The 25646-nt window shown below is 34.2% G+C and overlaps 2 protein-coding genes across 6 annotated transcripts in view; one reads left to right on the top strand and one right to left on the bottom strand.

Moving 5' to 3' along the window:
* The window catches only part of LOC135837009 (insulin receptor-like), a 438237-nt gene that overhangs the window by 213550 nt on the left and 199041 nt on the right, over positions 1-25646 (bottom strand). For 2 of the 5 annotated variants that reach the window (XM_065352122.1, XM_065352123.1), the window contains exon 5: positions 18954-18985. The exons of the other annotated variants lie outside the window; for them this stretch is intronic. The gene's annotated coding sequence lies outside the window, so the exon portion shown is untranslated. The remainder of the gene's footprint in view (positions 1-18953; positions 18986-25646) is intronic. 5 annotated transcript variants of the gene reach the window in all.
* On the top strand, positions 11646-16852 carry LOC135837007 (Kruppel-like factor 3). Its single transcript, XM_065352120.1, has 2 exons — positions 11646-11833; positions 14938-16852. The coding sequence occupies exon 2, from the start codon at positions 15176-15178 to the stop codon at positions 16796-16798; it is 1623 nt and encodes a 540-aa protein (XP_065208192.1). The 5' UTR covers positions 11646-11833; positions 14938-15175; the 3' UTR covers positions 16799-16852.

Below are 25646 nucleotides of genomic sequence, written 5' to 3'. Positions count from 1 at the left end.
TAAGTATCTACTCAAGTATCTAAAACTTGATCCCAAAAATCGGATTATCCACAATGGATTTACATCAAGTTATACATGGATTAATTTGGATCAACAACTTTTTTCGTTGAATGGAACGACTCTTATGCATTTTTTATGCTCAAAGATTGGCATAGAGATCAGCCACTGTTCAAAAAAAATTGTCCATGTGTATCTAATTGCTTTCAAAGATTGAGTATTTCTGCTTCATGCCTACCTTGAAAATTTTGGCTTAAAAGGTGGACTGATGTAACACAAAGTTCAGCTTCCCGATATCAAGACCCATTTTATGATTTAAGGAAATGCCTGAGTAAGCACTTTGAATCACATGTTTTTTCAAGCAAAATTATTCAGATATCTGCGCCTAGTTCAATCTAAGTAGGTACTTCGCTTATCTCACCATGTCTCAAGCCCGAAAACTCAAACCTGAAACATGGCAGCCATCTCATAGGACACCTTGTACCTTGTATGTATGTACATGTTCCTCTCTACTACATAAGCCAAAATGACCCGAGCACTCGCACATCTTCTCTAATCTTGTCACCATCCACAAAAATACACGGTACTATCTATGCCCCAAAAATAAAAAATAAGCCTTAAAATTCGGTTAAATTATAGCTCAAAGCGTGTACGTATACTGTGTTGTGTACCGTGTAATATTTCATTATACACAATACACAAACCAAATATTTATAAAGCTCAAAACACCAGCTCGACCGTCTGATATGTACCACCTTATCAACAACCATACGCCGCTGCAGACAATGTAAGTATGCGTACCTAATAAACGTGCAAACATATTATACTCTTCATTATAACACTACAAACATTTTGTAACGCTGGTACATATTTTTCACGTTGAACTAGGCCAAGTGCGTAGACGCATCGCTACCGGCGACGAAAACGACGCTAAATTGTAAACAAAACCTCGTCTGGTCTTCCATTAACGTGTGTACAAATTAAATTAGCCGGTACCTTTTTACATACAAAACAAATACAAGCGTATGAAAATTACAACCTTTTGGCTCGAGTAGGCTTTACCATAAAGTCATCAAGTCTACGTAAGTATACAGGTAATTTACGTACGTAAAGTGCCTTGACATCGAAACCTCAGCACTATCATAGAAGAAGTATAACTTCAGGCGTATATTTTCATCAGGAAAAATTGAAATTGGATTATTGACAGCCAAAAGAACTGACTGACGCAATGATGAATCAAAAGCTACACACATCAGATACGAGCATGCTCAGGACAGTAAGTAAACATTGGAAAAAATTTAGTGAAAAAGAGAAGACAATAACAACATAGATTGCTAAAGACATGAATGAATGCATATTTTTTGAACTACAAATATAATGAGAACGGATTAAGTACATTACAAAAAAAAACACCCCCATTACTCATTAAAACGCCTCCTTCAAGTTTTTCATTACAGGGTGTTTGAAAACTGAATTTCTTACTGAGACAAAAAAAAACAATTTTTCGTAAATTTCTCACCTTTGAAATTGAAAGAACCGAACACAGTGAAATTATGAAGAGTGAAGGTTCACTCATGATAATTTTAGGCAACAGTTCTCTCAATCTCTAAAATAGAACATCACGTTACAAAACATTTTTTTCATCTCAAAAAGTCACTCGAAAAACCGTGTTGAAAAATTGCATTTTTGAAAATCTGCAAATACATCCGAAATTATGCCTCTTAATTGACATTGAAGGCATGTAACGTACTCTTCAGAAATACTGGTTGTGGGAAGAATACGTAATTTCGTGTCCTTTTCTCACGGCCGGAAACTCCCTTCGGATGAAAATCCCAATCAAAAGACTACAAATGAGTAATCAGGTTCCGATAAACCAAGATCTCAGGCGTTTGAGTTCGTCAAAACTTGTAAGTGCCCACTGACCTGTAGCACTTCCCTTAAGACGCACAAGTACACAAACAATGGTGCGATCATTTTTGAAAAGTTGAATCTACCGAAGAAATACGATGACGAATTTGATGTCATCCATGAAATCTTTGGTTCAGACCCTCTGTTGGAATTTCAAAAATACGTAGTTTATCACATTGGTGGTTTCGTTGTCTTACGCATCAGAGAAAAATTAGCACGTCGGCACTGTGAAACGACGCTTCTAGCCGATAAAAATACCAGCAAGCAGACAAAAGGAGCAGACCTACTGACTAAAATCAAAAGTAGAGGACGCCTCCAGTGTTTGTTCTGCCACTGAGCGTATTGTTCGCTAATACTTAATGAAACGGCACGTCAATAAATTTAAATCAAAATTGACGAACATAATTTTACAAGAAATTGGGTGCGATGTTTTCCAAAACACCAATCAACCACAGAATTCGGAAGCTTTGTCTGATCACCGTTACCAACTGATGAAGCTGTTGACAGAATCGTACATAAAAATAAGAATTCGATACGAGTTGAAAGTGAACAGTGCGGTCATCGACTTCAAAAGTCATAAAATACACAGACTCGCCAAGAACTGAAAAAGTTTGTTTAGTTTCGAAAATATAATAATAAAATGAGTGAGTTTGTTTCCATGAATTTTAATGAGGGATTCGAAGTTGACCAATTGAAAACACCTATTCGAATCACCAAAATTGAATGTGCGCATTAAGGTGGATCAAAAATGACGAAATTGAATTTTGCAAGTTCAAATACAATGTAAAAGTTATCCTTCTGGTACAATATTAAAATTGAAAGAAGATCATATCAATAGATTTATATCTACCTACTTATCACGCAAAAGCTTTAAAATTTTCAAAAAATGCCAAAAATAAATGTAAGGTAACATGGAAAAACGTAATTTCATAACAGATGCAACGGCAGCAAGCACATACTTAGTTCGATCCAGCGAAAAAACAACGAAAGAAAACTGATTGTTATACCATTATTACATTACGGAAATCCAACTTGATGAAAGTATGTAGTAACGTTTTTATCGGACTTTTTATTAAAAAATTGAAAAATGCCAAAAATGGTCAAATTAAATTTTTTACGTTTTTTCTTTTACAGTAAGACTAGAAATGATGAATTTTGTTGGAAAAGAATCATTGTTTTGAAATTTTTTCCAATTTTGAGTAGGTAATTGACAAAAAAAAAAGGAATTGAAAAAAAAATTCTGAAACCATAGATTCTCCCTTCCACAAAAAAAGGGTCACTATTTCTGGGTCTAACAAATGAAGAAAAAAATGTAAATTTTATTTGGGAGATTTTTGGCAATTTTTATGACTTTAGCAATGTCTAATTGATTTTTGCTATTTTTCAAAAATTGAAGGCTCTGCATGATTGAAAGAATGATCCTTTTTTCATCTTACAAAATATGCTCCTCGAAAAACAACTCATCTGTCATATTGACACTCACCAAACTTAATTTCACTATTATTGCCTTACCTCAATGTGCAATCGTGCATGTACACTGCTTTGAAGTATTCGCTTGTTTGAATCATCACTTCCACATTGGATTGGATATGAGAGTATTGATTTACTAAAAACTGTATAAAAATGATTCTAACAATATACCTAATCCTTGAATTAGAGTATGAAAGGGAATCGACTAGCTTAGACTGCCGAAAAGCTTAAAAATGCATCTTTGGACGAAAATAATCTCACGATACATATCGCATATAGGTAAATGCTTGCTCCTTTATATTCAAAAGATATGGAGGTCAACTTGATGATCTATGTTTCAAGTGTTAGATATTCCATCGCTGAAACAATATGTTCAGAATGCAGCGTGTATGCAGTGCCTGGATACAAACATATTCAACAATAAGGAAATTAATCCAAATCCACTCGAACCTTATTTTCCTTAATAAGGTTAAGCTATAACCGCGTAATAGGAAAAATTAATATGGCTGTCTTGGCCAAAACAATTAATTTTCATTTTGATACTGTAAGATGTGAACTGTGACTTTTCCCCCCAGTTTTGCTAGAGTTAACTAGGTAAGGTAATGAAAAAAATTGCTATGGCTGTCTTGGCGAGTACTCTTGTTTCAGCGTTCATCTTTCCAGATAGAGAGTATTTGCAGAAAGCAGAGAAACTAAAATGTTCTACATACACAATTCTAAGAGTATCAGAGTCTATGGACATACCGGACCACCTACAATAACTGATACAATTACTTGGTGTGTACTTGGAAAATAGCGTGGGTTAGGGCGGTCCATATTTTAGAAATTGGGATTTTCCTCCCTCCCAACCTCCGAAGTGGTAACCCTAGGTGAGAAGATGATTCCCGATTTTTCATTTTTTCCATTTTCGAAAAACTCGGGCTGCGGTGGGTCCCTCAATTTCCAAAATTTCCAGTTCTGTTATTTCTAAAAAGTTTCTTTTGAGTAGAATAAACTCTCATGACAATCGATTTTAGCCCCCTCCATTGAAAACCAAGTTGACCTCCTAAAACAGCTGAAATTGAATGTAAAATACGAATTTCAGCTATTCTTTGGGGACTGAATTGGTTTTTTAGGGATGCGGGGTCAATATCTTTATAAGAATTCATTTCACTCGAATGAAACTATTTAAAAGTGTTAGAACTTGAAATTTTTGAATTTTGAAAATTTTGCTTTGAAGTGTAGGATTTTTTTTCTTCAGATTTATGAAAATTGAGAGGTCCACTCCAGCTTGAGTTTTTCAAAATGGAAAAAATAAAAGAATTATTTTCTCACCAGAGGTCACCACTTTCAGGGCTGGGAGCAGAAGAAATCGCGATTTTTTTTTAGTCATACATATTTTATGACCACCCTGGTATGGATGAATTGGAAAGACCCTGGCAGCAGTGTGTTTGGTCAGCGGTTGCCACATCATGACATTTGAATGAAATTTGATTCAAACGAAAACTAATAAAACTGGAAGTAGTTCATCAAAACATCTGTCTTTACTACTGCAATTGACTGCAATTTTAAATTAATTTTTTGTATTATGTTATACGTATTATATTATTTTAGACTATTAATGTTTTTTCATAATTATGCTCATTCGAAATCACAAATAAATACCTACAAGTAATTGAAGCAAAAGTGAATAGAACTTTGAAAACTCAACTTTTCCATCTGTTTGATTTTCATTGAAGGAAACTAGGTGACTGTTCAAGTAAATCAATAATTCCCGAAACTTCATTCAACTTCAAATCTAGCATGGCTGCTTCAAATTTTGCAGCTACAGAAAAGTTCGCATGGCAATTCATCACCCCAATAATTATTTCAGCCCTTCCATACCCCAGAGTAATTCAGCGGCAAGATTTCAAGAATTTTCTTGCAAGAAACCAGACTGAAAAATTGGGTTGTGATGTTTGAAAAAATATAAATACCTATTTATATGTATAATTTGAATCATCACTCACTTTAGGACATAAGGATTCCCTTAATTTCCATAAAATAATTATGCTCATTTCCAAAGATACGAAAATATTCCATACAATTTTGTCACCTAGAATTAAAACGAAGATTTCCCACATGACACCGCGTATTTCGAAGACGTCTCATTTACAAGTTTTACAACTAAGGTAAGGTAATATTCACATGTTTTTTCTTTGAAACTAAGACGAAAGTTTGATCGCATTTTTCAGCCTTCATGTAAGAACCCACATATATGGAATTCAAAAGGGACTCTCCTCAATTAAAAAAGTTGGGAACTGTACCTACGTTGTCGCGTCCCGATCAGGAACACAATAATTTTTTTATCGAGATACTTCGAAGACGTCTCATTTACAACTAAGGTAAGGTAATATTCATATGTTTTTTCTTTGATACTAAGACGAAAGTTTGATCGCTTTCTTCAGTCTTCATCTAAGATACCCACATAGAATTCAAAGGAAGTCGCCTCAATTAAAAAATTTGGTAACTGGGCTACATTGTTGCAACCCGATCAGGAATAAATCCTTACAGTTTTTAATAAATCACTTGGAAACATTTTTTTTGTCAATTTTTGCGTTTAATAAAGTCATGCCGGTGTTTGTATAACAACGCCCCACGTTATAGGTTAAAAGATGATTTTACTCCCGAGTGCACATTCGATTTCACCACTAACCACTACCCACATAATGTGTACGTTTAGATTGGAACACCTGTCAGTATAATCCCATTCAAAAGATTTACAGATAGTAGGTCTAGGTACAGCTAACGAGGCCTTCATGCTTTAGCTGCTGAAATTCCGGAACAAGGAAGACGCGTTAAGAACCAAGTGGAATTCGGAAGTAAGAACACCACATAAAAATGGGGTGTTGAACAATCTGACCTGATTATTGTTTATTTGAAAAAGGGTCCGATGTGAAACGGGATCTCGAAGACGTCATAGTGGGAACTATTTACATCTTTGAAGCTTTTCAAATTTAGCACGCAATAACGTCGCGTACCATTCATATGTAGTATTGCATTGTCGTCTCTCGATGGTCTCGATCGAGTACTTGCGGTGGATTTTTTTCACCTTTCATTTGGGTTTTGTTTGCTTCGCAGTCAGTTCGATATGCACACAGGTAAGTAGCACTAGGTAGAGGTATAAACTACACGCACAGTACTGGCACGACATGATTTCAATAATTACACTAACCAAGTGTCCGTAGTTTTTTCGCACGATCGCTCAATTTTCCAATCGACAAGTTGGAAAATTAATGAATAATCCAAAACGGTGGGATTAATTACTTTGTTTATGTTTTATATCGACAGGGTTCCTGTTTGCGTCTGGTAAAATTTCGCACATTTCACTAGTGTTCTTATAGTTGCAGTGAACCCAAATTGAAGATCTGGTGATTTCATCATGAGGCACACTCCAAGATTACAAAACAGAAAAAAAGTCATCTCTACACAAAAATTAAAGAAACATCGAAATCTCGACAATTTTGTCACTTTTCATCACCTGAGAATTATGTGTCCCGCAAACAGCACCTCCAAAGAAAACATTTCAAAACTGTCCGAAAACACTTCGTTAGGACCCTTCTCAATACATATAAAAACACATCAAAAATTGATTTCAAGAGGTGTAATTATACTGTACTATTCATTTTCTGCATAGTAAGCAACTCAAATCACGTTTTAACCACGGAAATAATGTAAAGCGGTAGTTGAAAGATCACCCAATAAGATGTGTCACAGAAAAACATTCGAAAACATATGCTATGCCATCTTATTCGATGTTAAAAAGAGGATCAACATTCGACAGTTTACCTGATCTCAAAAATGAAAAAAATTGAAAAATAAAAATGTTTACGTTTTTACACTTTTTAATCCTGGGATTTGATACATCTTCATCAGAAAAGCACCGTTCATCAATAGGTTCGGCCCCCGCTCCTAGAATGATGAAATATGGAATTCGATCTTTTTTGGAAATAAATACGCTGAAAGATCGATTAAGTAATAGGTCCACAATTGGTAGATCTATATCATGATTTTTCAAGTTTTATAGTTTTCTAAGATACTAAACCAGAGCCATAACTTGAGTAGGGTGATCCAAAATTAAATATGGACCAAGGAACTTTTTTTTGTTGGTAAAATGAGGTTCATTGAAAAGTATTTTGACAAAAGAGATCGAGATTTTAAATAAAAATACCAATTTTAGGTACATTTCCTTAGATTTTCATCATTTCTTTCAATTTTTGGAAGCTTCTAACCAACTTTTTTGGCGGGATCAAGGGAGGTTTTTTCTTTAAAACGAAGTCATTTCGAAAATTTTTTACAAGAAATGAAGAATTTCTGGGGTAGATTAATTTTTCAATTTTTTCATTCTTCTCCAACTTTAGAGGCTTTTGACAGGACTTTTAAGTATTCTCTAAAAGAGGAAAAAAATAAAAAATATACGGAATTTTTTATTTCATCCAAGGTAACAATTTCAGAAGGTAAGAGGTGAAAAATTTCAATCTCACAATAAAAAGTACATCAGCCCTCAAGTTGCGAAAAAAATTAAAAAATTAAATTTATCCACTTGGGTATGGTCCATTTCTGAGTCAAAATATTTCTAAACAATCATCTTTTCAAGAAAAATTTTTTCCCAGTCCTCCGATTCAAGTTGGGTACCTAAATCATATCCTATGAAGACTAAAAGATACGAGAAAAAACAAGCCATCAGCTGCAGCTGATTGCAAGATAGTTTTTGGATATGCTTCCAGCATATTGGTTGATTGGTGCATTGGTTGATAAGTTTGCTTTTGAATATCAACTTGAAGTATGAAGCTGATTTTTCATTTCTCGATTTTTTTGAATAATTTATAAAGTAGAATATACCTTGACTCACTAGCCACTACTTTTATTAAAATGAAGTCAAATATATTTCTCGTAAATTAGAACATTCAACTAAATAAAATCATTCGTACATGAATAAAAAAAATATTAAAAATTGAATTCCAAATCAGTCCCTTTGGTTTTGATAAACGGTAATAAAATTGCTGATTGCCTTTACATCGAAATACTGTTTGTAGATTCGCTACAAACTGAAAATTCATAAATTTATTGCCATTTGAAAATTGCGTATAGAAATTCCTGATGGATACAGTGCCAAAATTTCTCATCATCACGGACGCAAACAACTGCTGGTTACTTCTTCGAATTTGGCGCCAAAATATTGCTAAGCATTATAAATAAAATCCTAATTTCTAATTGGCTTTATTGAAATTCTATTCGCTGATTGGCTATTTATTGAAATACTGTTCGCTGATTGGCTATAAGTTGAAACTACTACCATGAAAAAGTGAACACAATGCGCGCAAAAACTATAAAAAATAAAATTAATTAAATTTTCTTTTCTCAAAACACCTCTTCACCGACCATCCCCCTACCCCCCTCCCCAACAATGTTGGTCCCTTTATATAGCAGCTTCCAGAGCTGAAAACCCCAAAAAAGGAATAAAAAAATTCAAGTCTGCATAAAACTTTTAAAGAAATTTCATTTCTAGTCAAAAACCTCATAAATACTTGAAGTACATAACTTCTTTTTTCAAGAAAAAGAAACCTCCTCAGATCATCGCCAAACCCGTTGGTTTCCCTATATGTTTAGTAGCTCCAAAAGTTTGAAAAAAAAACAAAAAATAAAGAAAATAAAATTGTCAATTTTTTCGATCTCAATTCCTGCGTTAATATTATTGTTTTCAATTTTGAAAATTTTGTCCGATACCTACTTCGATTTTTTCATATTTTGTAAAATTGAGGCGCTCATCATCTACTGAGTAGGATGAAAATTTTTCAACTTGATTTTTTCACCCTATAGGTAACAGCTTTAGGGAGTAAAAAATGAAAACATGAGCGAAAAAAAAAGTCCACCGAGTACATACCAATGTTTTTTCCTATGCTACCAACTACAACTTGGTATACCCCAGGTACACTTACATATAATCTGCACCACCACAAGTGCGAGAGTACGTATGACGATTTGCTCCTTGCTATAACGGAAACTTTCCAAATGCATTACGAGCAAAAGAAGGCATCGTGATGCATCCATGACCTTTAGATAGATGGCCATCGAAAATAAGAAACATACACAACCGGGGAGAGTACCGAGGGCGAGAAATTCAAGGGGGATATTTTGATTCCAACAAAAGGATGTTCTGTGGCAACCGACCCATCTACGAATACCACGATACAATTTAGCAAGTCCGTTAAAAGCGATTGAAAAGATACGAGTAATAAACGTCTCTCTTCTAATGTCTTTTGCATTCGGAAATCTCTGCGTCCTGGTACCGGATCTAAAAAGGCGACGCGGATTCCCACACGGGACCTTTTCGCTCTCGTGTCAGGTAACGGAACGTTAAGCCAGGTGGGACATTGACGGACTTTCCCACGCCGCTCCGTCGTTAGGGGGGTTGAACCCGCAAGTAAAAACTAAACTCGGTAAACAGGGTACTTGCTAGATGAAAAAAAATTAAGGGAGTCCTCTCGCGAACGCTGTAGCTGTAATTCATTGTTTGTGCGTCTTAACAATAGTTCCACGTATGGGATATCGACCGACGACGCGACGATGCACATTAGCCGACTGTCAACTTCTGTCGAGTTAAGGGTGTATAGGTATTGCATCTCCGACGCGTACTTTAAAAAGCCCTTCGTGTAATTTCAAAATTCTCTCGTATGTAATTGTTTGCAGACATTAATATGTATTTGTACGCACCAATATGCAGGTTACCGACAATGTACCTACCTATGTGTACTGTGTAGTACATACTCAATCCGCGCACAAAGAACATTGCCTCAAGAATACAACCTGGCAACCTGGGTAATTCATTTTGGCACTTCGAAAAAAATATTAATATAAATCGAGTGGGAGAGGGGGGGGACTTTGGCAGATTTTGAGAAAATTCGGTAAAAAATACCTTCATTCTGTGTTGGTCACCCAGAAAAATTTCTAGCCTCGGAACTCTCCCTGGGGAGAAAAGATATGAGTTCTGAAAGAAAACACATTCTTAAAAGGTCATGGTCCAAGATCACTTCGTTTACTTTTGGCCAATAATTTTGAATTTTGAACACATTCCATCGAAAAAAGATATAATTTCTGAAACTGAGGGAACATTTTAGAACGCAGTGGTGCCAACCTTTTTATGTTCAATATTTCCAATTCTTTAAAAAAGAAGTATTTTGAGTTTTTAAAATTGCTAATGGTAAGTAGTACATAGGTAGCTACAAAATTGGCACCACTGCATTCTATCTACCATTCTACTATATTTTTCCAGCTTGAAAAATTGTATCTTTTCATGTTTTAGTTTAATTTAGGAGCAATATTCGAGAAGAAAATATTTTCAAAACACGAATTTAACCGCAACCTTAAGAGAACGAAAAACACAATTTTTCGAAAATTTCCACTCTTTGAGAGCCCACATCACATTTTCCTTCCAGGGACACTTTAAACCCAGGATGAAGGACCAACAGAATTAATTGCTCAAGATCCTCGAAACATTTTTTTTCTCGATTTATCCTAAATCAATCATGCTAGAGTCGACTCCATCTCGAACGATGGAGACCATTTTTCCATGTTTCGTCGAATTTGTTAAAACTTGGAAAATATTTTGAAACGGAGAGGAAATGTAAACGATCGAGCTTTGAATTATTATTGCTGCAGATTTCTCTCCAATTTTGGTTATTTTGAAGCCTCCAGAGCGTTGAAAATAATAAACAGGATTTTAAAAAATTTCTTTCTCATTTTGTTAATTGGGATCCAATTTATGCATCATCGGTTCTCTCGAATCAAGCACCGAATTCAAGATTTATACGAATTTGAAATATTTCAAGCATAAGTTTGATTATGTATAATCTGGAATCTATAAATTCAAGTCTGCTTTGGATTAGTGATTGCTCAACTCGGCATAATAAAAACTTGTATAAATTAAAATCAATTATTTTAATCATCTCAAACTATTCCATAATTTTTTTTTGTAACCTAAAACTTCTGCTACCTGCACATTTGATTACAAATATAGCAACAAAACAAAAATAGAATACAAATAATTGAAAATAATAAAGCACATTAGTAAGTCTGTTTACATGTACCTATGCGTAATTGTGTAGTTAAAACACACTGTTTGCAGACTCCGCCCTTTAAATCTCCCTTTTGATTCGCCCCCTTCAAAATCACCCCCTTAATTTTGGTGTTCGGTTGGGGCGTCGGTGCAACACGTTGCAATTCCAATACTCAGTTTTATTTAGTACCACGATCGCGACTCAACACTTGTTTAACTTGTTGCTTATCAAAAGTTGATTTTTTTTACATTATTGTTTTTAAATCGATTTTTATTTTTTTTTCGAACGTGTGTTTGGTTTCGCGAATCATTCGTTGTTTATCTCACAGTGAAATTTTGCTCGAACAATTTTTTTCTCTCATCATATTCAATTTCCACCTTGTGGTAAGTGTTTAAAAATTTTAAAAATATGAAGTGCATTTGTATTCGTGATACGATTTGGGAATAATTTTAAACACGTCCTTTTTTTCAATTTGCTTATAGGTAGGTAGGCACTTCAGATTTTAGACAGTCGTGTCTTTCTTTTTCATGATTTTTTGGAAAATTTATTTCCACTGTGAAAACGCTAGTGGTTTTTTCATTCACGTAAAATTGAAGGATTTTTTTTTTAGAATTTAACCTTGTGCATTTTTTCAAAGACGATTTGCGTAGCCTATTTTCCGAGCGAGAATTTGAATTTACAAATCTTTGTGTACCAAATGAAGTACGTAGTTTATATTTTGATAACATCTGTGAACGAGTAATGGTACAAAACTTACATTTTATTCCTGCGAAATTTGTAGTCTCATTGTCAGCAAAAAAAAATTAAATGCATTTATAATACCCATTCGTTTGCTTCAGAGGGCTGAGGAATGAAAGATTCAAACAAACAAAGTAGAGATGCTTCAGATCTTGATTTTTCCGGTGAACATTTTTTCCTTTTTTCCAAGTAATGTTTTTCATAATTTTTATGTATTTCTTACACCTCTCTACCTTCCCTCACCAAAAATAATAAACTTTTAACGTTTTGAATAAAAAGAAGCAATAAGATAAGTGGGTAGAACTACCCACAGGGGAATTTTATTCAATTGTTTCAAAAATTGTTCTGAAATATGAAATTACAGCTGTCGTAACAAAAGCTACTTCAGTGTTTAGATTGAGAAAATTTCAACTTTTCAAAGAATTAAATTCTTGGACAATGAAAATTCATCATATGAGAGGAAGTAGTCTGAAGCTGTTTTAGATTTGAATTTTTCCAAAAAAGGTATTTGCAGATATGATTGGGGAAAAATTATTCAAGGGTTCAAATGAGAAATTATTTGGAAATTCAACCTTCTTAAATTATATAGGTAGGTACGATTCTTCTCAATTTGTCTTGGAAAAAAAGTAATTGAAGTTGAAAAGACCCATCAACTTACGAATGAGTTCAATTTTCCATCTTGATGAGAGAAACTCAAATGTGTCGTTCTTGGGAAGTACATACATAATTATTTACCTATTTGTTTTTCAATTTTATAATGTACCAATCCACCTAAATTTTTATGAATTGAAACAAAACTGAAAAAAATTATTTCGTAGACATTCAGTACCTAGGTACATATTAAATTTAACCTAAACGAAGGAAATTTTGTCGTTTAACGGCTCCAATTGAGCTACATATAAAATCTGACTCACTGAAAGAACATGTCATTTGAAATCAATAATACGAGTTGACGAAGTTTTATTTTTTGATTTTTGACGAATTTTTGAAAATGACAAAAGCAGCTCATCCACCCCCCCCCCCCCGAATCAATTATTATCACTTTTACGCTAAGCTGAAGTCTTCAACAGATTATTTGCAAGCTGAAAAGCTCATATTTTGAAAGAACTGACTCATCGCACAGCATCGTCTGTTATTTTGAACTCTAGTCAAAATTTCAAAATTAACACAAATAACGCGACAAAAAATAATGGAAAATTAGAAAAATGCTCAAGAATTTCTAAACTCTCAATTCCAAACGCTATGTTAATTTTCTTATCTTGTTTTCTAGTTTTTTTTGTTTCTATATTTCAGGAGGAAGGGGGGCGTTTTTCTTGCAAGAATGATACGCATCAAGTTCCTTCTTTTTTTCTGATTGTGTGGCAGTTTTTTTTTAATCCTTGCGAAGATGGTTTTTTCATGTGTGGGTGACTAAAAATATAATTTTCTAATTGATTTTATTTATCAAAAGTGTTGAATATTTTGCATAGATACCTACATAAAAAATTTCCCAATCACATTTTGAAGATTGTTTATTCCAAGATTGACATTCTTTCAGTCATGATTAAAATTTAGAGGTCCCTTTTTATACCTTTCGAAAACAAGTTATCCGATAGAAATGTATTATTAATAAAGACGCCTCGTCGCTCGTACCTTCAAATACCTACGTGTAGACGTACCTAACTTATTCACGCGATGGGTGGGCGATCGCACACGAGGAATGGTCGAGTACCTGTCTAGTTTCGCAAATCTCCCTCATGGTACAACCCTTTCGTCCACGCGAGTACCTTTGACTGTATCTTTGTGTAATCAATAGCAGCACGTGCGGGAGGCTTTGCAAATGCTCATCCTTTCAAAATCAGAACAAAATCTTTGTCTATGTAAAATGACCTATCATTTTTATTCATTCGAAAAATATGCGAGTTGAAGGCGTGGCTGGATAAAATTCTTGGAGGGAGGTTGAGGAGAGCAAAATTTAGTCATTTTAATTTCGAAAAAGGGGATTAGACCATTGAACTAGCCATTTGGAGTTGTTTCTTGCCTGCGATTCAAGAATGAGCATTGAGCAATTAGGTATCCTCAGCGTGGATCACCAAAAAAAAGTCGACGAATTGGGAAAAAATGGTTCGATCCCAACTAATAGTATTTTGTGATTCTTCGTCGACCTGTGCTATTGCCAAAAAAAAAATTCCAGGACTCTTTATTGCATAATTTAAAATTGCACCTCTTCGCCAATTTTTTTTATTTTTTTTTTTTTACAAATTATGCATGATTAGGTAGCCTTTTGAAAGTATCCTTCCAAATTTTATCAATTTTTGAACAATTTTTACAATTGGAAATTTGTTTTTGTTTTTTGAGAGGAGGTGGAAGAAACTGAAGAAAGAGTTTAACTTGAGACAGTTCGGATATCTGGTGAAAAAAAAATCTTTATTACAAAATTACCAGTCTTCTAAAAAATTATCTGCGCAATACAAACGTTCATTTTTCTCGCATTTGAGAGGTAGTGATGGTCTTAATTTTGTTACCTAGCTTCAATACTTTGTCGATTCTGATGAAAATTGTACTTTTTGTGTCTACTGATTTGCACTTTTGCCAATTGTAAGGTCTGCCTCGAGTATACCTAATTAGAATGTGATACATATTTCAATTTGGTGATATTTTATAAAAATTTGATATATACTTAATGTACATTGTGTTTAAAGTACACATATCTGATGACTCTTAATAGAACTTGAGAATTTACCAGTTTGTTTGTTTTTCTGTGTTTCAGGTAGAACCATACCTTCGGAATAATCAATCGTTTTGAAAAATTCAAACAGAAGACTAGGTTTACAATCTTATTCAATTTTTTCACTCATGGCGTGTATAAAACATCATACTCGTACTTCATGAATCGACAAAGTTGCGCCAGTAACCTGTCTTTGCAGTTTGCAAGGTGTAGAAGTAGCCAAATCGTTTAGTTGAAAGGTCATCTGGTGACCACATCATCTACCACCCAACGAATACCAATGACAATGGCCGAAGCTCAAGTAGACTCATCGACAGACAGTACGTTTTTGCAGCGCGGTCCATATACGATACATAATAACCAATTTTTAATTATAAACAATCGCAGCAGTCGTGGCTTGAAGCAAAGAAAACGCAAACGTCTGAATCAAGTCGTCGACCAGCTTAATACGCAAGTGACCAGCGCCGAATTAGCTCTATTCAACAACAATTTCAAACACTACAACAACAATAACAATCGCAAATTCTTCAGCGACGAATATGACGATGATAGGGAAAATGAGACACATCCGAGAGTGAAGGCATCCAAACACATGTCAAGTGGTTATCAGCAGCACACAGAAAATACGGAAGAGATGATAAAAGAACTGATACCACTGGTTGGTCAAGGGTTTCGTTTTGATAGCAGTGATCAGGAAAGATTGGCCAGGTATGGTTCGCCATCAGTCGAGGAAGAAATTGAAGACGAGTTCAGTCAGTCGTCTTCATCCAATAAGTCATCCCACAGCTCGAATGCTGATTCGCCAAAGATTAATCTGAGCCCTTTGCAAATATTCAAACATGAAGATCTCTGTAATTCCAAGAAACGTGTTATTCAATGTGATTCCAAGCACAGTGTACCTCATCATCCGCATTTTTACCCAGTCTCACCGATATCATCTTCAACGCCAGTTTCTCCAATTGCTGCTCAGGTATACAGCTTCGAGCATTATTTACAAACAAAATATTTTCCGCAGTTCTTTCGCCAACATAGTCATTTGGATTCCGATCTGCCTCTGTGGCTGGAAGAGGCCAAAACTGAGAGAACCAAACCATCTGAGAAACGTCACCGCAACAGACGTAGACCAATATCTCAGCCACAACCTTACACATTACAGAAACAACCACATATTAAAACAGAACCAACTTCACCACAGGAATCTCCACTCGACTTATCAACCAAAGGGGCTAGAAATCGAGCACACAGCATACCGAGTGCTGAGCTGCTGCCTAATCCGTTTTCTATTCCTATGGTGAAAGGCGACGTTGCCTCACCTACTACCAAAGAATCAATGGCCATCAGGTACAATCTAGAGGTATCCCCAGTCGTCGAGGAAATGCCTCCAGGCTCGGACGTCGCCTACGTTTGCCCAGTTTGTGGCCAAATGTTCAGCATACAGGATCGCTTAGCTAAACACATAGCATCGCGTCACAAAAGCAGCTCTCAGTCCAGCGACTCATCCGCCAAATCGTACCTTTGTGAGGTCTGCAAACGGTCATTCGCCAGGAGCGATATGCTGACAAGGCACATGCGTCTGCACACTGGCATCAAACCATACACGTGTAAGGTATGTGGTCAAGTCTTCTCTAGATCCGATCATCTATCCACCCACCAGAGAACCCATACTGGGGAGAAACCCTACAAGTGTCCGCAATGCCCTTACGCCGCTTGTCGTCGAGACATGATCACCAGGCATATGCGAACTCATACGCGTAACGATGCTAATACTATTACTTCCGAGCATTCGGGAGAATCTGCTGTTCCTGATTCTTCACATTCGTCTGTGTCTCAAGTTTGGTCACCATCTACTTTGTCACCCATGGAAATCACCACCTTGGAGCAGGATAAAGCTATCGAATCTTAAGACCAAATCCTCCGTCTTGCGAAATGTTGGCTTTAGTTTTTAACGACTTCTATATGTTCCTTTTTTATTTTTTATCATTATTATTATTATTTATGATTATCATTTGGTATTTTCTTGGGTGTTTGTTTTTTTTTGTTTTGATTTTGAAATCCCAAAGCATAGCTTATCTACTTGTCTTTTTTTTAAATCTGAAGAACGATAGAAACTTCATCAACAGGGTGTCTAACAAAATTTCAAAATGAAAAAAAAAGGGCTTAAAAAGGACTTTTAGTAGGACTTTCAGCAGGTCATTTTTCGATCACTTATGGAATTTCTTGAGATTAGGGGGGGGGGTCAAAATTTTTTTTCAAGGTGGGAGGTTCAAAATTTTCATTTAAGTTTTTAGCCAAAGGAATTTTAGCAGGACTTTCAACAGGACAGTTTTTGAACACTTGAGATTTTTCAAGAGGGGGAGGGACGAAAGCTCTCAAAAATTAGAAGGTACGTATTTTGGGAGATATAAAAGATTGTTATCTTGTGTGATGAATTACTAAGTACGAGTACTTATATTATTTTGCTTCAAAATTTTGCAATTCGAATACCTGATTTTTCTTTTGAAAAATTGAAAATGAAAAAGGAAGAGCAAATGGGCATGAGCAATAATGTGATGGCAAAAGCTTTTGGAATTCGAGAGGTACAAAAACAAAGTTTGTTTGTGTGATAAATTATTGATGTTTTGCTTCAAAATTTTAAAATTTGAATTGTGATTTTTTTTGAAAATTAAAAACTGGAAAAAGAAAAGCCAACGGGCCTGAGCGAAGCAAGGGCAAAAGCTTTAGAAAATGCAATATTTTGAGAGGTATGAAAACTATGTTTTTTTGTGTAATAATTTACCTACTCGTATATATTGCTACAAAATCTTAAAATTTAAATGATGATTCAACACCCCAATTCAAAAAAAAAAGAAAAGAAAAAAATTCAAACTTGAAAAAGAAAAGCAAACAAACCCGAGTGAAGCAAGGCAAAAAGTTTTCAAAATTTCATGTTTTGCTGAGAAGTAAAAAAAAAAATCTATAAGGAAGGAAGAGTTTATTTTTCTGATTCAAACTTTGAACATTTCTTGAATTTGAATTTTGAAGAATAAGTCACTTATGTGGCAAAAGAAAAGCAAATAGCCCGAGCGAAGCGAGGGCAGAAGCTCACAAAAATGTGTGATTCAAGTTTTAAAAAAGTCGACAAATGAGCCCTTTTCTACAAGTTCAAAATTCCGGAAAAAATTGAAAATTTGAAAAAGTCATTTTGAAAAAAAAGGACACTAAAAGGACAAAAAGGTGTCATAGGCAAAAAAAAGGACTTTTGTAGGATAAATAGGATAAATAGGAGTGTTAGACAATTCAAAAACCAGAGAAGTTTCCTTAAATTAAAAATGAGTCAAAATTCAGGCGCATAGTAGCTGTAAAATAATCACGTAGCAATCCCAAATATGATAATGGAAATTGGAAAATATGTTTCATCATGCACTATAAGGTAAGGGTCATTCCATGTCAACTCAACCAAAAAAAGGCGATTTTGAAAGTCATGTCTTTCGATTTCGCTCAAATTTTTTTTACAATATCTACCCACCCAGTAAGTAAGAAAGCCGCAATCAGTTTGGTCCCAGCCCCCTCAGGGGGCTGGGACCAAACTGATTGCGGCTTTCTTACTTACTGGGTGGGTAGACATTGTAAAAAAAATTTGAGCAAAATCGAAGGACATGACCCAAAAACGTTGGTTGAGTTGACATGGAATGACCCGTAAGGTAATATTCATGTGCTTTTACTTGAAACTAAGCTGAAAGAAAGTTTGATCGAATTTTTCAGCCTTTAATGTACGAGTAAGTACAGTTTTGAATGAAAGTAAAAGACTTCGGAAATGAAAACTGCATTAAAAAAACAATAACCATCTCACACTATTTACCAGTGAGAAAAGCCCCACCAAGGAATAGGATCAAATTCAATTTATCAACCTATGTTCAACCATTTACGCGACACTCTGCAGGCGCATTGACTACAAATGAACTAAAAATCAAAAATAATAAATAAATATGCTTCATCAAGTCTCAAAAATGCTCACATTGCTCGCTGAAGCAGATATCTCCATACACAATGCACGTAAGTAAAATTGTTAAAAAAATTACCTGATTGAGGCAAAAATGAACTCTTGATATTTCTGAAAACAAAAAAGATAAAAATTACAAATCAGTCAAATCACTCATTGCAAAGAAAAAAGGGCGTAGAGTTTCCGATATCTACTTAATAAATTGAATCTACTTAATAAATTGAAACGGTGTTTTCTTTGTCACGCCATCACTGCAAAACCGCTGGACGGAAAATTGTGAAAAAATACTCAAAATGTTTAGCGTGATGCGTAGATGGTTGTACTGAAATTTTTTTTGCGATTAGAGGCCTTAAAAAGCTGTAATTAAGCTTCAAAGTTTTGATGACGTCACGAATATGACGTCATCAAGAGCTTTTATTTCTCCGCCGAATATTTCCGATTTGCTAAGCATTTTACAAAATCATCAAAGCTTCAATTTTTAACATGCTTAGAGAATAGGAGATCGAAGGTGGATCTATTCTATTCCTGAAGGAATTAGAAAAGTATGGGTGAACTCATTAGCCGATCATATCTCTTCAACTTCAATTTTTTTCACTTAGTCGATCGTAAATTTGTTGTCAAAATTGGTACTGATGTTTCTTCAACGAAGACAATATCAACTGGTGTTCCACAAGGTGCCGTTCTTAGTCCTTCGCTATACAACCTTTATTGTTCAGATATTCCAACCGATAACAACTCCACGATTGCTCAATTTGCTGATGACACCTGCATTCTGTCTCAGGATCACTCGCTTGAAACTGCAATTAACAACTTACAGCAATCATTAAACAACTGCATCAATTGGTTTCAAAATCAAAAACTTGAACTTAATCCTAACAAAAGCGAAGCTAAGATATTCACGTTACGTCGAAGTATGCCTCACTCGAGAATTATTCTTAATAATATTCAAATGGAATGGAAAAGTGAACCAATCAAATATTTGGGAATACAGCTAGACTCCAAATTAAATTTCCGTGAACACATCGAAGAGAAGATTAAAACTGCAAATATTCGACTTCATCAGCTCTACCCACTTCTGAATAAAAAATCTAGACTTCGAGTTAAAATTGGAAAACTACTCTACACATCTCTCTTACGTCCAATCATCACCTACGGTGTACCAATTTGGATTGGTACCTCTGATTCAAATTTCCATAAAGTAGAAACATTCCAAAGTAAGACACTACGTATAATTTCAAGAAGCCCTTGGTATGTGAGAAATATACAGATTCGACAAGATATTAATATTGAATCATTGAAGATGCATTCACTCAATTTATGTAAGAAAAATCATTTAAAACTTGAGCGTAACGCTAACCTAAATTATATAATAAATCCAACCATAAACCGTCGTCTTCGACCCAGACTTTTCCAAGATATTCAGGTTTAAAATCCTGCCCCTTTAATTTTCATCTTTAATAATTGTACCTGTTATCTTTTTGTGATAAAGTTGTGAAAACTGAGCCAAATAAATGAAATTGATTGATTGATTAATTTGGAATTTTTACTCCTTGCATAACAATGAGTTTAAAAACAGGAAATTTGATAAGTATATCCAAATGGTTAGATTTTTTTTGAATGTCCAGTGTAAAATCAGTTCAAATCCAGGAAATTTTGAATCAAAAATTGCCAAGTTGCCTTGATGTAGGTAAAATAAAAAATCTTGCCCTCATCTTATGTATAGGTGCACCATACCTACATGGCAGCAAAGATGCGAGATGGAATTTGAAAATTTCAATTTTGATAATTGAAAGAACAATGTTTTTGTTATGGGAAGAATTTGATTTTTTTGTCTTGAAAATTTCAAAATTCAAGTGATTTATTGTAGAAATTTCAGTTCTAAAAAACAAAAGCAAAAAGACCCAAACTAAGTGGGGCAAATGCTCTTAGAATTTTGTAATTTGAGATGTAAAAAAAAATTCTGTGTGAGAAGTTTATTTATGGGAAATATTTAATCGAACGACAAAAAAGGTGGTTTGAACAACAGGCAAGTCTTACGACAATAAGAGGGGTATTAACGACAAATTGGGTACTAAAAACAGAAGTTTTTAAACGACTAAACAGGTCTTCATCACGACTATTTTTGTTTATGAATAACGACTGCTTCTCCCGACAGATATGAGTGTTAGAATGACAAAGTATGATTTTCAGCGACAACTATTACATGCTGTATACTTAGTTATATTTAGAGCTCGGATTTTTATGATTTGTCATATTTTCATTCATCGCAGAAGATCGCGCATATCCTATGGATTTTTGTGAATCAAACAATTCTGAGTAAAATGAGCTCAACTTGTTTGTGCATATTTTGCATATTTTTGGTATAAATGCATATAAATGCATATTTTAGACATTTTTAGCGCATATTCGTCATATTTTGGCCATTTTTTCCATTTTTCAGTCATATTTTGGAAATTTTGGCCAAAACATAGTTTTTTTGGTAGTATTTTTCATTAAAAATCGAAAAACTCGGGGAAAAAAATTGAAAAAATGATTTTTTAATTTTTTTTTACCACGTTGAGGCAATTTGTATGCTGACCTAAAATTGATTATTCAAAGTAAAATTGAAGACTTGAACCTATTTTTTTCAATTTCTCAATTTTCTAGCCTTCTCTTCACCTTTAAAATGAAAAATCCTTTCTATAGATACCCATATTGATGTTGCATAAAAGTACATATTTTGATGGATAAGGGCATATTTTGTCATAATTTGATCAAAATAAGTGCATATTTTATGCGCATAAAATGGTTTTTTAAGCGCATAAAAATCCGAGCTCTAGTTATATTGTTTGAACTGCACATAATTGGTACAATGGAATATGATAAAGTTGTAATTCAAAACTGTCTACATGATTGCCACTTCTCCAGATGCGTCTTTAAAAGAGTGGATCTCTGGGTATCAATGGGCTGCTCAAAACAAAAAAGTGATTCAAATTCCAGGGGATTCCAGCACTGCTTCCTTTTTTTTCACCACCTCCAGCACAGCCAAACACTCAATTACTCCCCAAATTGATCGAAACCTTCAAATCTGCAGATAAACATTGGAAAACTTTTGACGAATTCCTCAAACTCACACATGGAATTTGGAAAATCAGCAAAACCTTCAAATCTGCAGATAAACATTGGAAAACTTTTGACGAATTCCTCAAACTCACACATGGAATTTGGAAAATCAGCATTGTATCAAACAATTTGGAATTATCAACTTGCTCATGCCCATATTTCATGAAAAGAACAACACGTAAACATGTACTTGGAATGCAAAGTTGTCAAAAATGCGTTCGCCCCCCCCCCGAGGCAAAATCCATTTCCTTCGGCCAAAAACGCAAGCTTGGGAGGCCAGATAAATCCAAAAAGGCACTATTGGTGCAATGAATTTTTTTTTCTATCAATTTGCAAATGTGTAGTCTGTGTAGTCTCTTTTTAATTGTATAAATTGCCGTTTTTTTAATCATAAAATTAGTGGTTCCTAGATACTATTGTGTCGTGAATTTCGCTTTTCTGGTTGTCCTGTAAAATAATTATTTTTCGTTGAATGCATTTTTTTACCGTTCAATATAAAATGCCTGTCCTTGAAGTAATTTTTTTGTCGTGTTTTTTGTGGGCCGTGGTATTCATTTTTTCTGTCGCTTAAACCTCTTATTTTTGTCTTGCATTCCCCCTTTTTTGTCGTAACGATAAATCATACCCGTTTATTTATCAACTTTTTTGAATTTGAATAAATAATAGATTTTTAGAAAATTTGATTAAAAAAAAAACGACCAGGCCTGACCTAAAAATGTGCTTCAAGCTCAAAAAAAGTCGGCAATTTAATCACTTTATTAGGACTAAAAATTGATACTTGATATGTACATCCATGTGGGTAATTTAGTTATATTCATAGCCTATTATGACTTATAAAAAAATTTCATTTTCATTTTGTAAATAAAAATATACCTAATACTCAACAAATTAAGCCAGAAATAGCGAGGGCAAAAGCATTTGAAAATTTTGATTCTGATAATTGAGATTTAATTCATAGCTTATTATGACTTATAAAAAATTGCCATCATCATTTTCATTTTGTAAATAAAAATAGGTATACCTTAAAATCAAAAAATTGAGCCAGGATCCTAGCATGGCTCAATGCCTTCGCTATTCGAATTAGTGAGGGCAAAATCATTAGAAAATTTTCATTCTGATAATTTGAGATTGAGACTACAGTTTCTTTTAAAATTATGTGAGCCCTCAAACGGGGGAGGGGTGGTACAAAACATGAAATTTCACAAAATTCAACATGGTATGAATGTATGGGGTTTTTAGGATGCTGAATTTGATTTTCTGGATGGTTGGATTCCAAGCCTTTCATATACGTGTATAAAAGTGGAAATTTTATCAAGGAGGAAAGCGAGGGCAATTTTTTGAATGCTTTTACTTTCAAGCCAAGGTACCAAGTAAACGTGGTGTTTTCCTATTCTCGCGCATTCCTCATTTTATTAGTTGTTTTCACGTTGAAAATACCCCCTTCTCCCAAATGGAAAAATAGCAGTTATAGAAATTTTTCATTACTTTTTTTTATTTAAAATAAATGTTTATAGGTGACCCGTCCGCAGGACGGGTAATATTTGCTTGTATCTTAAAATATGCTTTAAGCCTATGTTAATAAAATTCATTTTGGTAAGTATTTTGTCCCCTTCAATCTGCTCCATTTCAACGAAAGTCGTCTTCAAAACAAATGAAAACAAAAAAAAAAAAAAATCAAGAACCAACTAATGACATCGATATAACAACAACAATATTCTTGAATAGAAAAAAGTTGAAAAAAACACAAGCATGCCAACAGGTACAAATTTTCCTCAACGAGAAACATCGCCAAATATATAGGTACCTATCTATTATGAAAAACTAAGTAACAAGATGAAATTAATTATAAAAAGTAGGTATAGTCATCGCAAAAAACTCTCTTCGCCCACTTAGAAGAAAAAAAAACTCCATAACGCTTCAATAACGCGATTTCAATCAACAAAAAAAAATTCCAAGAGGGAAAAAAGACATGAAAAAATATTAATTTGAAAATGAAACGAAAACTAAATGGTTACCCAATTACAGGAACACAAACTTAAGTAAATCACATCGCTGCAAAAAAAAAAAAAAAAAAAAAAACGAGTATCATGAAAATTGACCACGCATATTAGTATTTTTATCCTCGACCATTTTACCAGTCATAATAAAAACACTAAAACAGTACTCCAGGCACCTCGATTAGATACTCTACGCGAAGCATAGATTAATAACTTAAGGTGAAAGGTCGAATGAGGATTCGTCTTTCTAGACAACATTTTAAACGTATTAGCAACATTGTAAATTTTTTTGCAACAATTTTAAAACATAATTTACGAGCTTCTAATTTCTTTCGCGAGGCGTATCTTTACAACATTCAGGTCATTGACTATCTACACTATTTCTGCTCGCAACCCACTCGTCTTTTTTTTTCTTCTCAAAATACTGTAATAATTCTTGTTAATCAACCTTATTCTTGATTGAAATAGTTTCGCAAATATTCTTAATTGCCCGAATTCTTTCATTTTTGTATTTCTTGATATGACGAGAAACACGTAGTATAGTCTGTTAGCTAACAAAAAAGTATACTTAGAGGATGCCACATCGTAGAGTTATGTAGGTAGTTCGTTTTCAATTCTTTGAAGGTTCTCATACGTACGTCATACTTGTATACTTTGGATGTTCGAAATTTGAACATCTTTAATAAAATCATGCAATGGAATTCACCATTCGATGTACCTACGAATGACTATCAAAATATTGAATTTCCGCAGAATATTCTCAATTATGACACAAAATGATAGCTACTTTTGGGTCGACGAAATGCGCCAACCTATTGAGGCTTCTTACGAAGAGTCGTTTATTGCCTATTGTCGTCAGTCATCGGAAGGATAAGAAGATGCCATATCTAGTTATTGACCGATATACTTAGTTATTTAAGGTATGTCGTTGCAAAAATAAAATTTGTTTTTGAAAAAATTGAGTTTCTTTTGAGTTATGTTTGTTTTTTGAAAATAACGTTTTCTTTCATTATTTATGACTTTCCTTGAATTTAACTGATTTCAGTGATTTTAAAAAGAATTTTTGGAGAACAGTAATATGAAAAAGATTGAAAATATGAAGAATGAATAGATAAAATGTAAGTTAAAATACCTCTAGTGTATTATATCAAGGTAAGATGTGATTCAAGTTTATCGTTTGCAATGCAAAAAAAAATCGTCTTGGAGAAAGAAATCATAAATGTAAGTAGAAAGTATTTTTCCAAAACCTTGTAACAGTTACCTACCTAAATTATAATATAGGCGGAATCAATTTGTTCAATTTTTGAAAAACTCTCGAAGATTTGATAACAGTTGCTACAGAATTTCCAAAACATCAAATACTCAGCGATCCAGCCCCTCAGCGCATTTCACTGCAGCAGTGACTACGATTTTTTGACATTTTCAAGTCCAGAAATTCCAGATACACTTTTAATTCTTACTATAGATGCATCTGATCTGCATCAAACGTGAACAGTGCACTTATCGAAAAAGAAAACTGACCCCTCTTAAATGCTTGGAGATTTTTGAAAGCTCAAAGCTGGAGCCATTCAATCATCGAAAGCTTTCTGCAGCAGTACCATACAAACGCGTATTACGAAAGTTTTGCAAAAGCATAGACACTCTAGGTAGATTTTTATTCCAGGTAGGTATAA

Source organism: Planococcus citri, chromosome 2 (assembly GCF_950023065.1).
Source record: "Planococcus citri chromosome 2, ihPlaCitr1.1, whole genome shotgun sequence".
Lineage (NCBI taxonomy): Eukaryota > Metazoa > Arthropoda > Insecta > Hemiptera > Pseudococcidae > Planococcus > Planococcus citri.
Note: the sequence above shows the minus strand (reverse complement) of the source record. Positions and strands in the feature narration are given on the sequence as shown.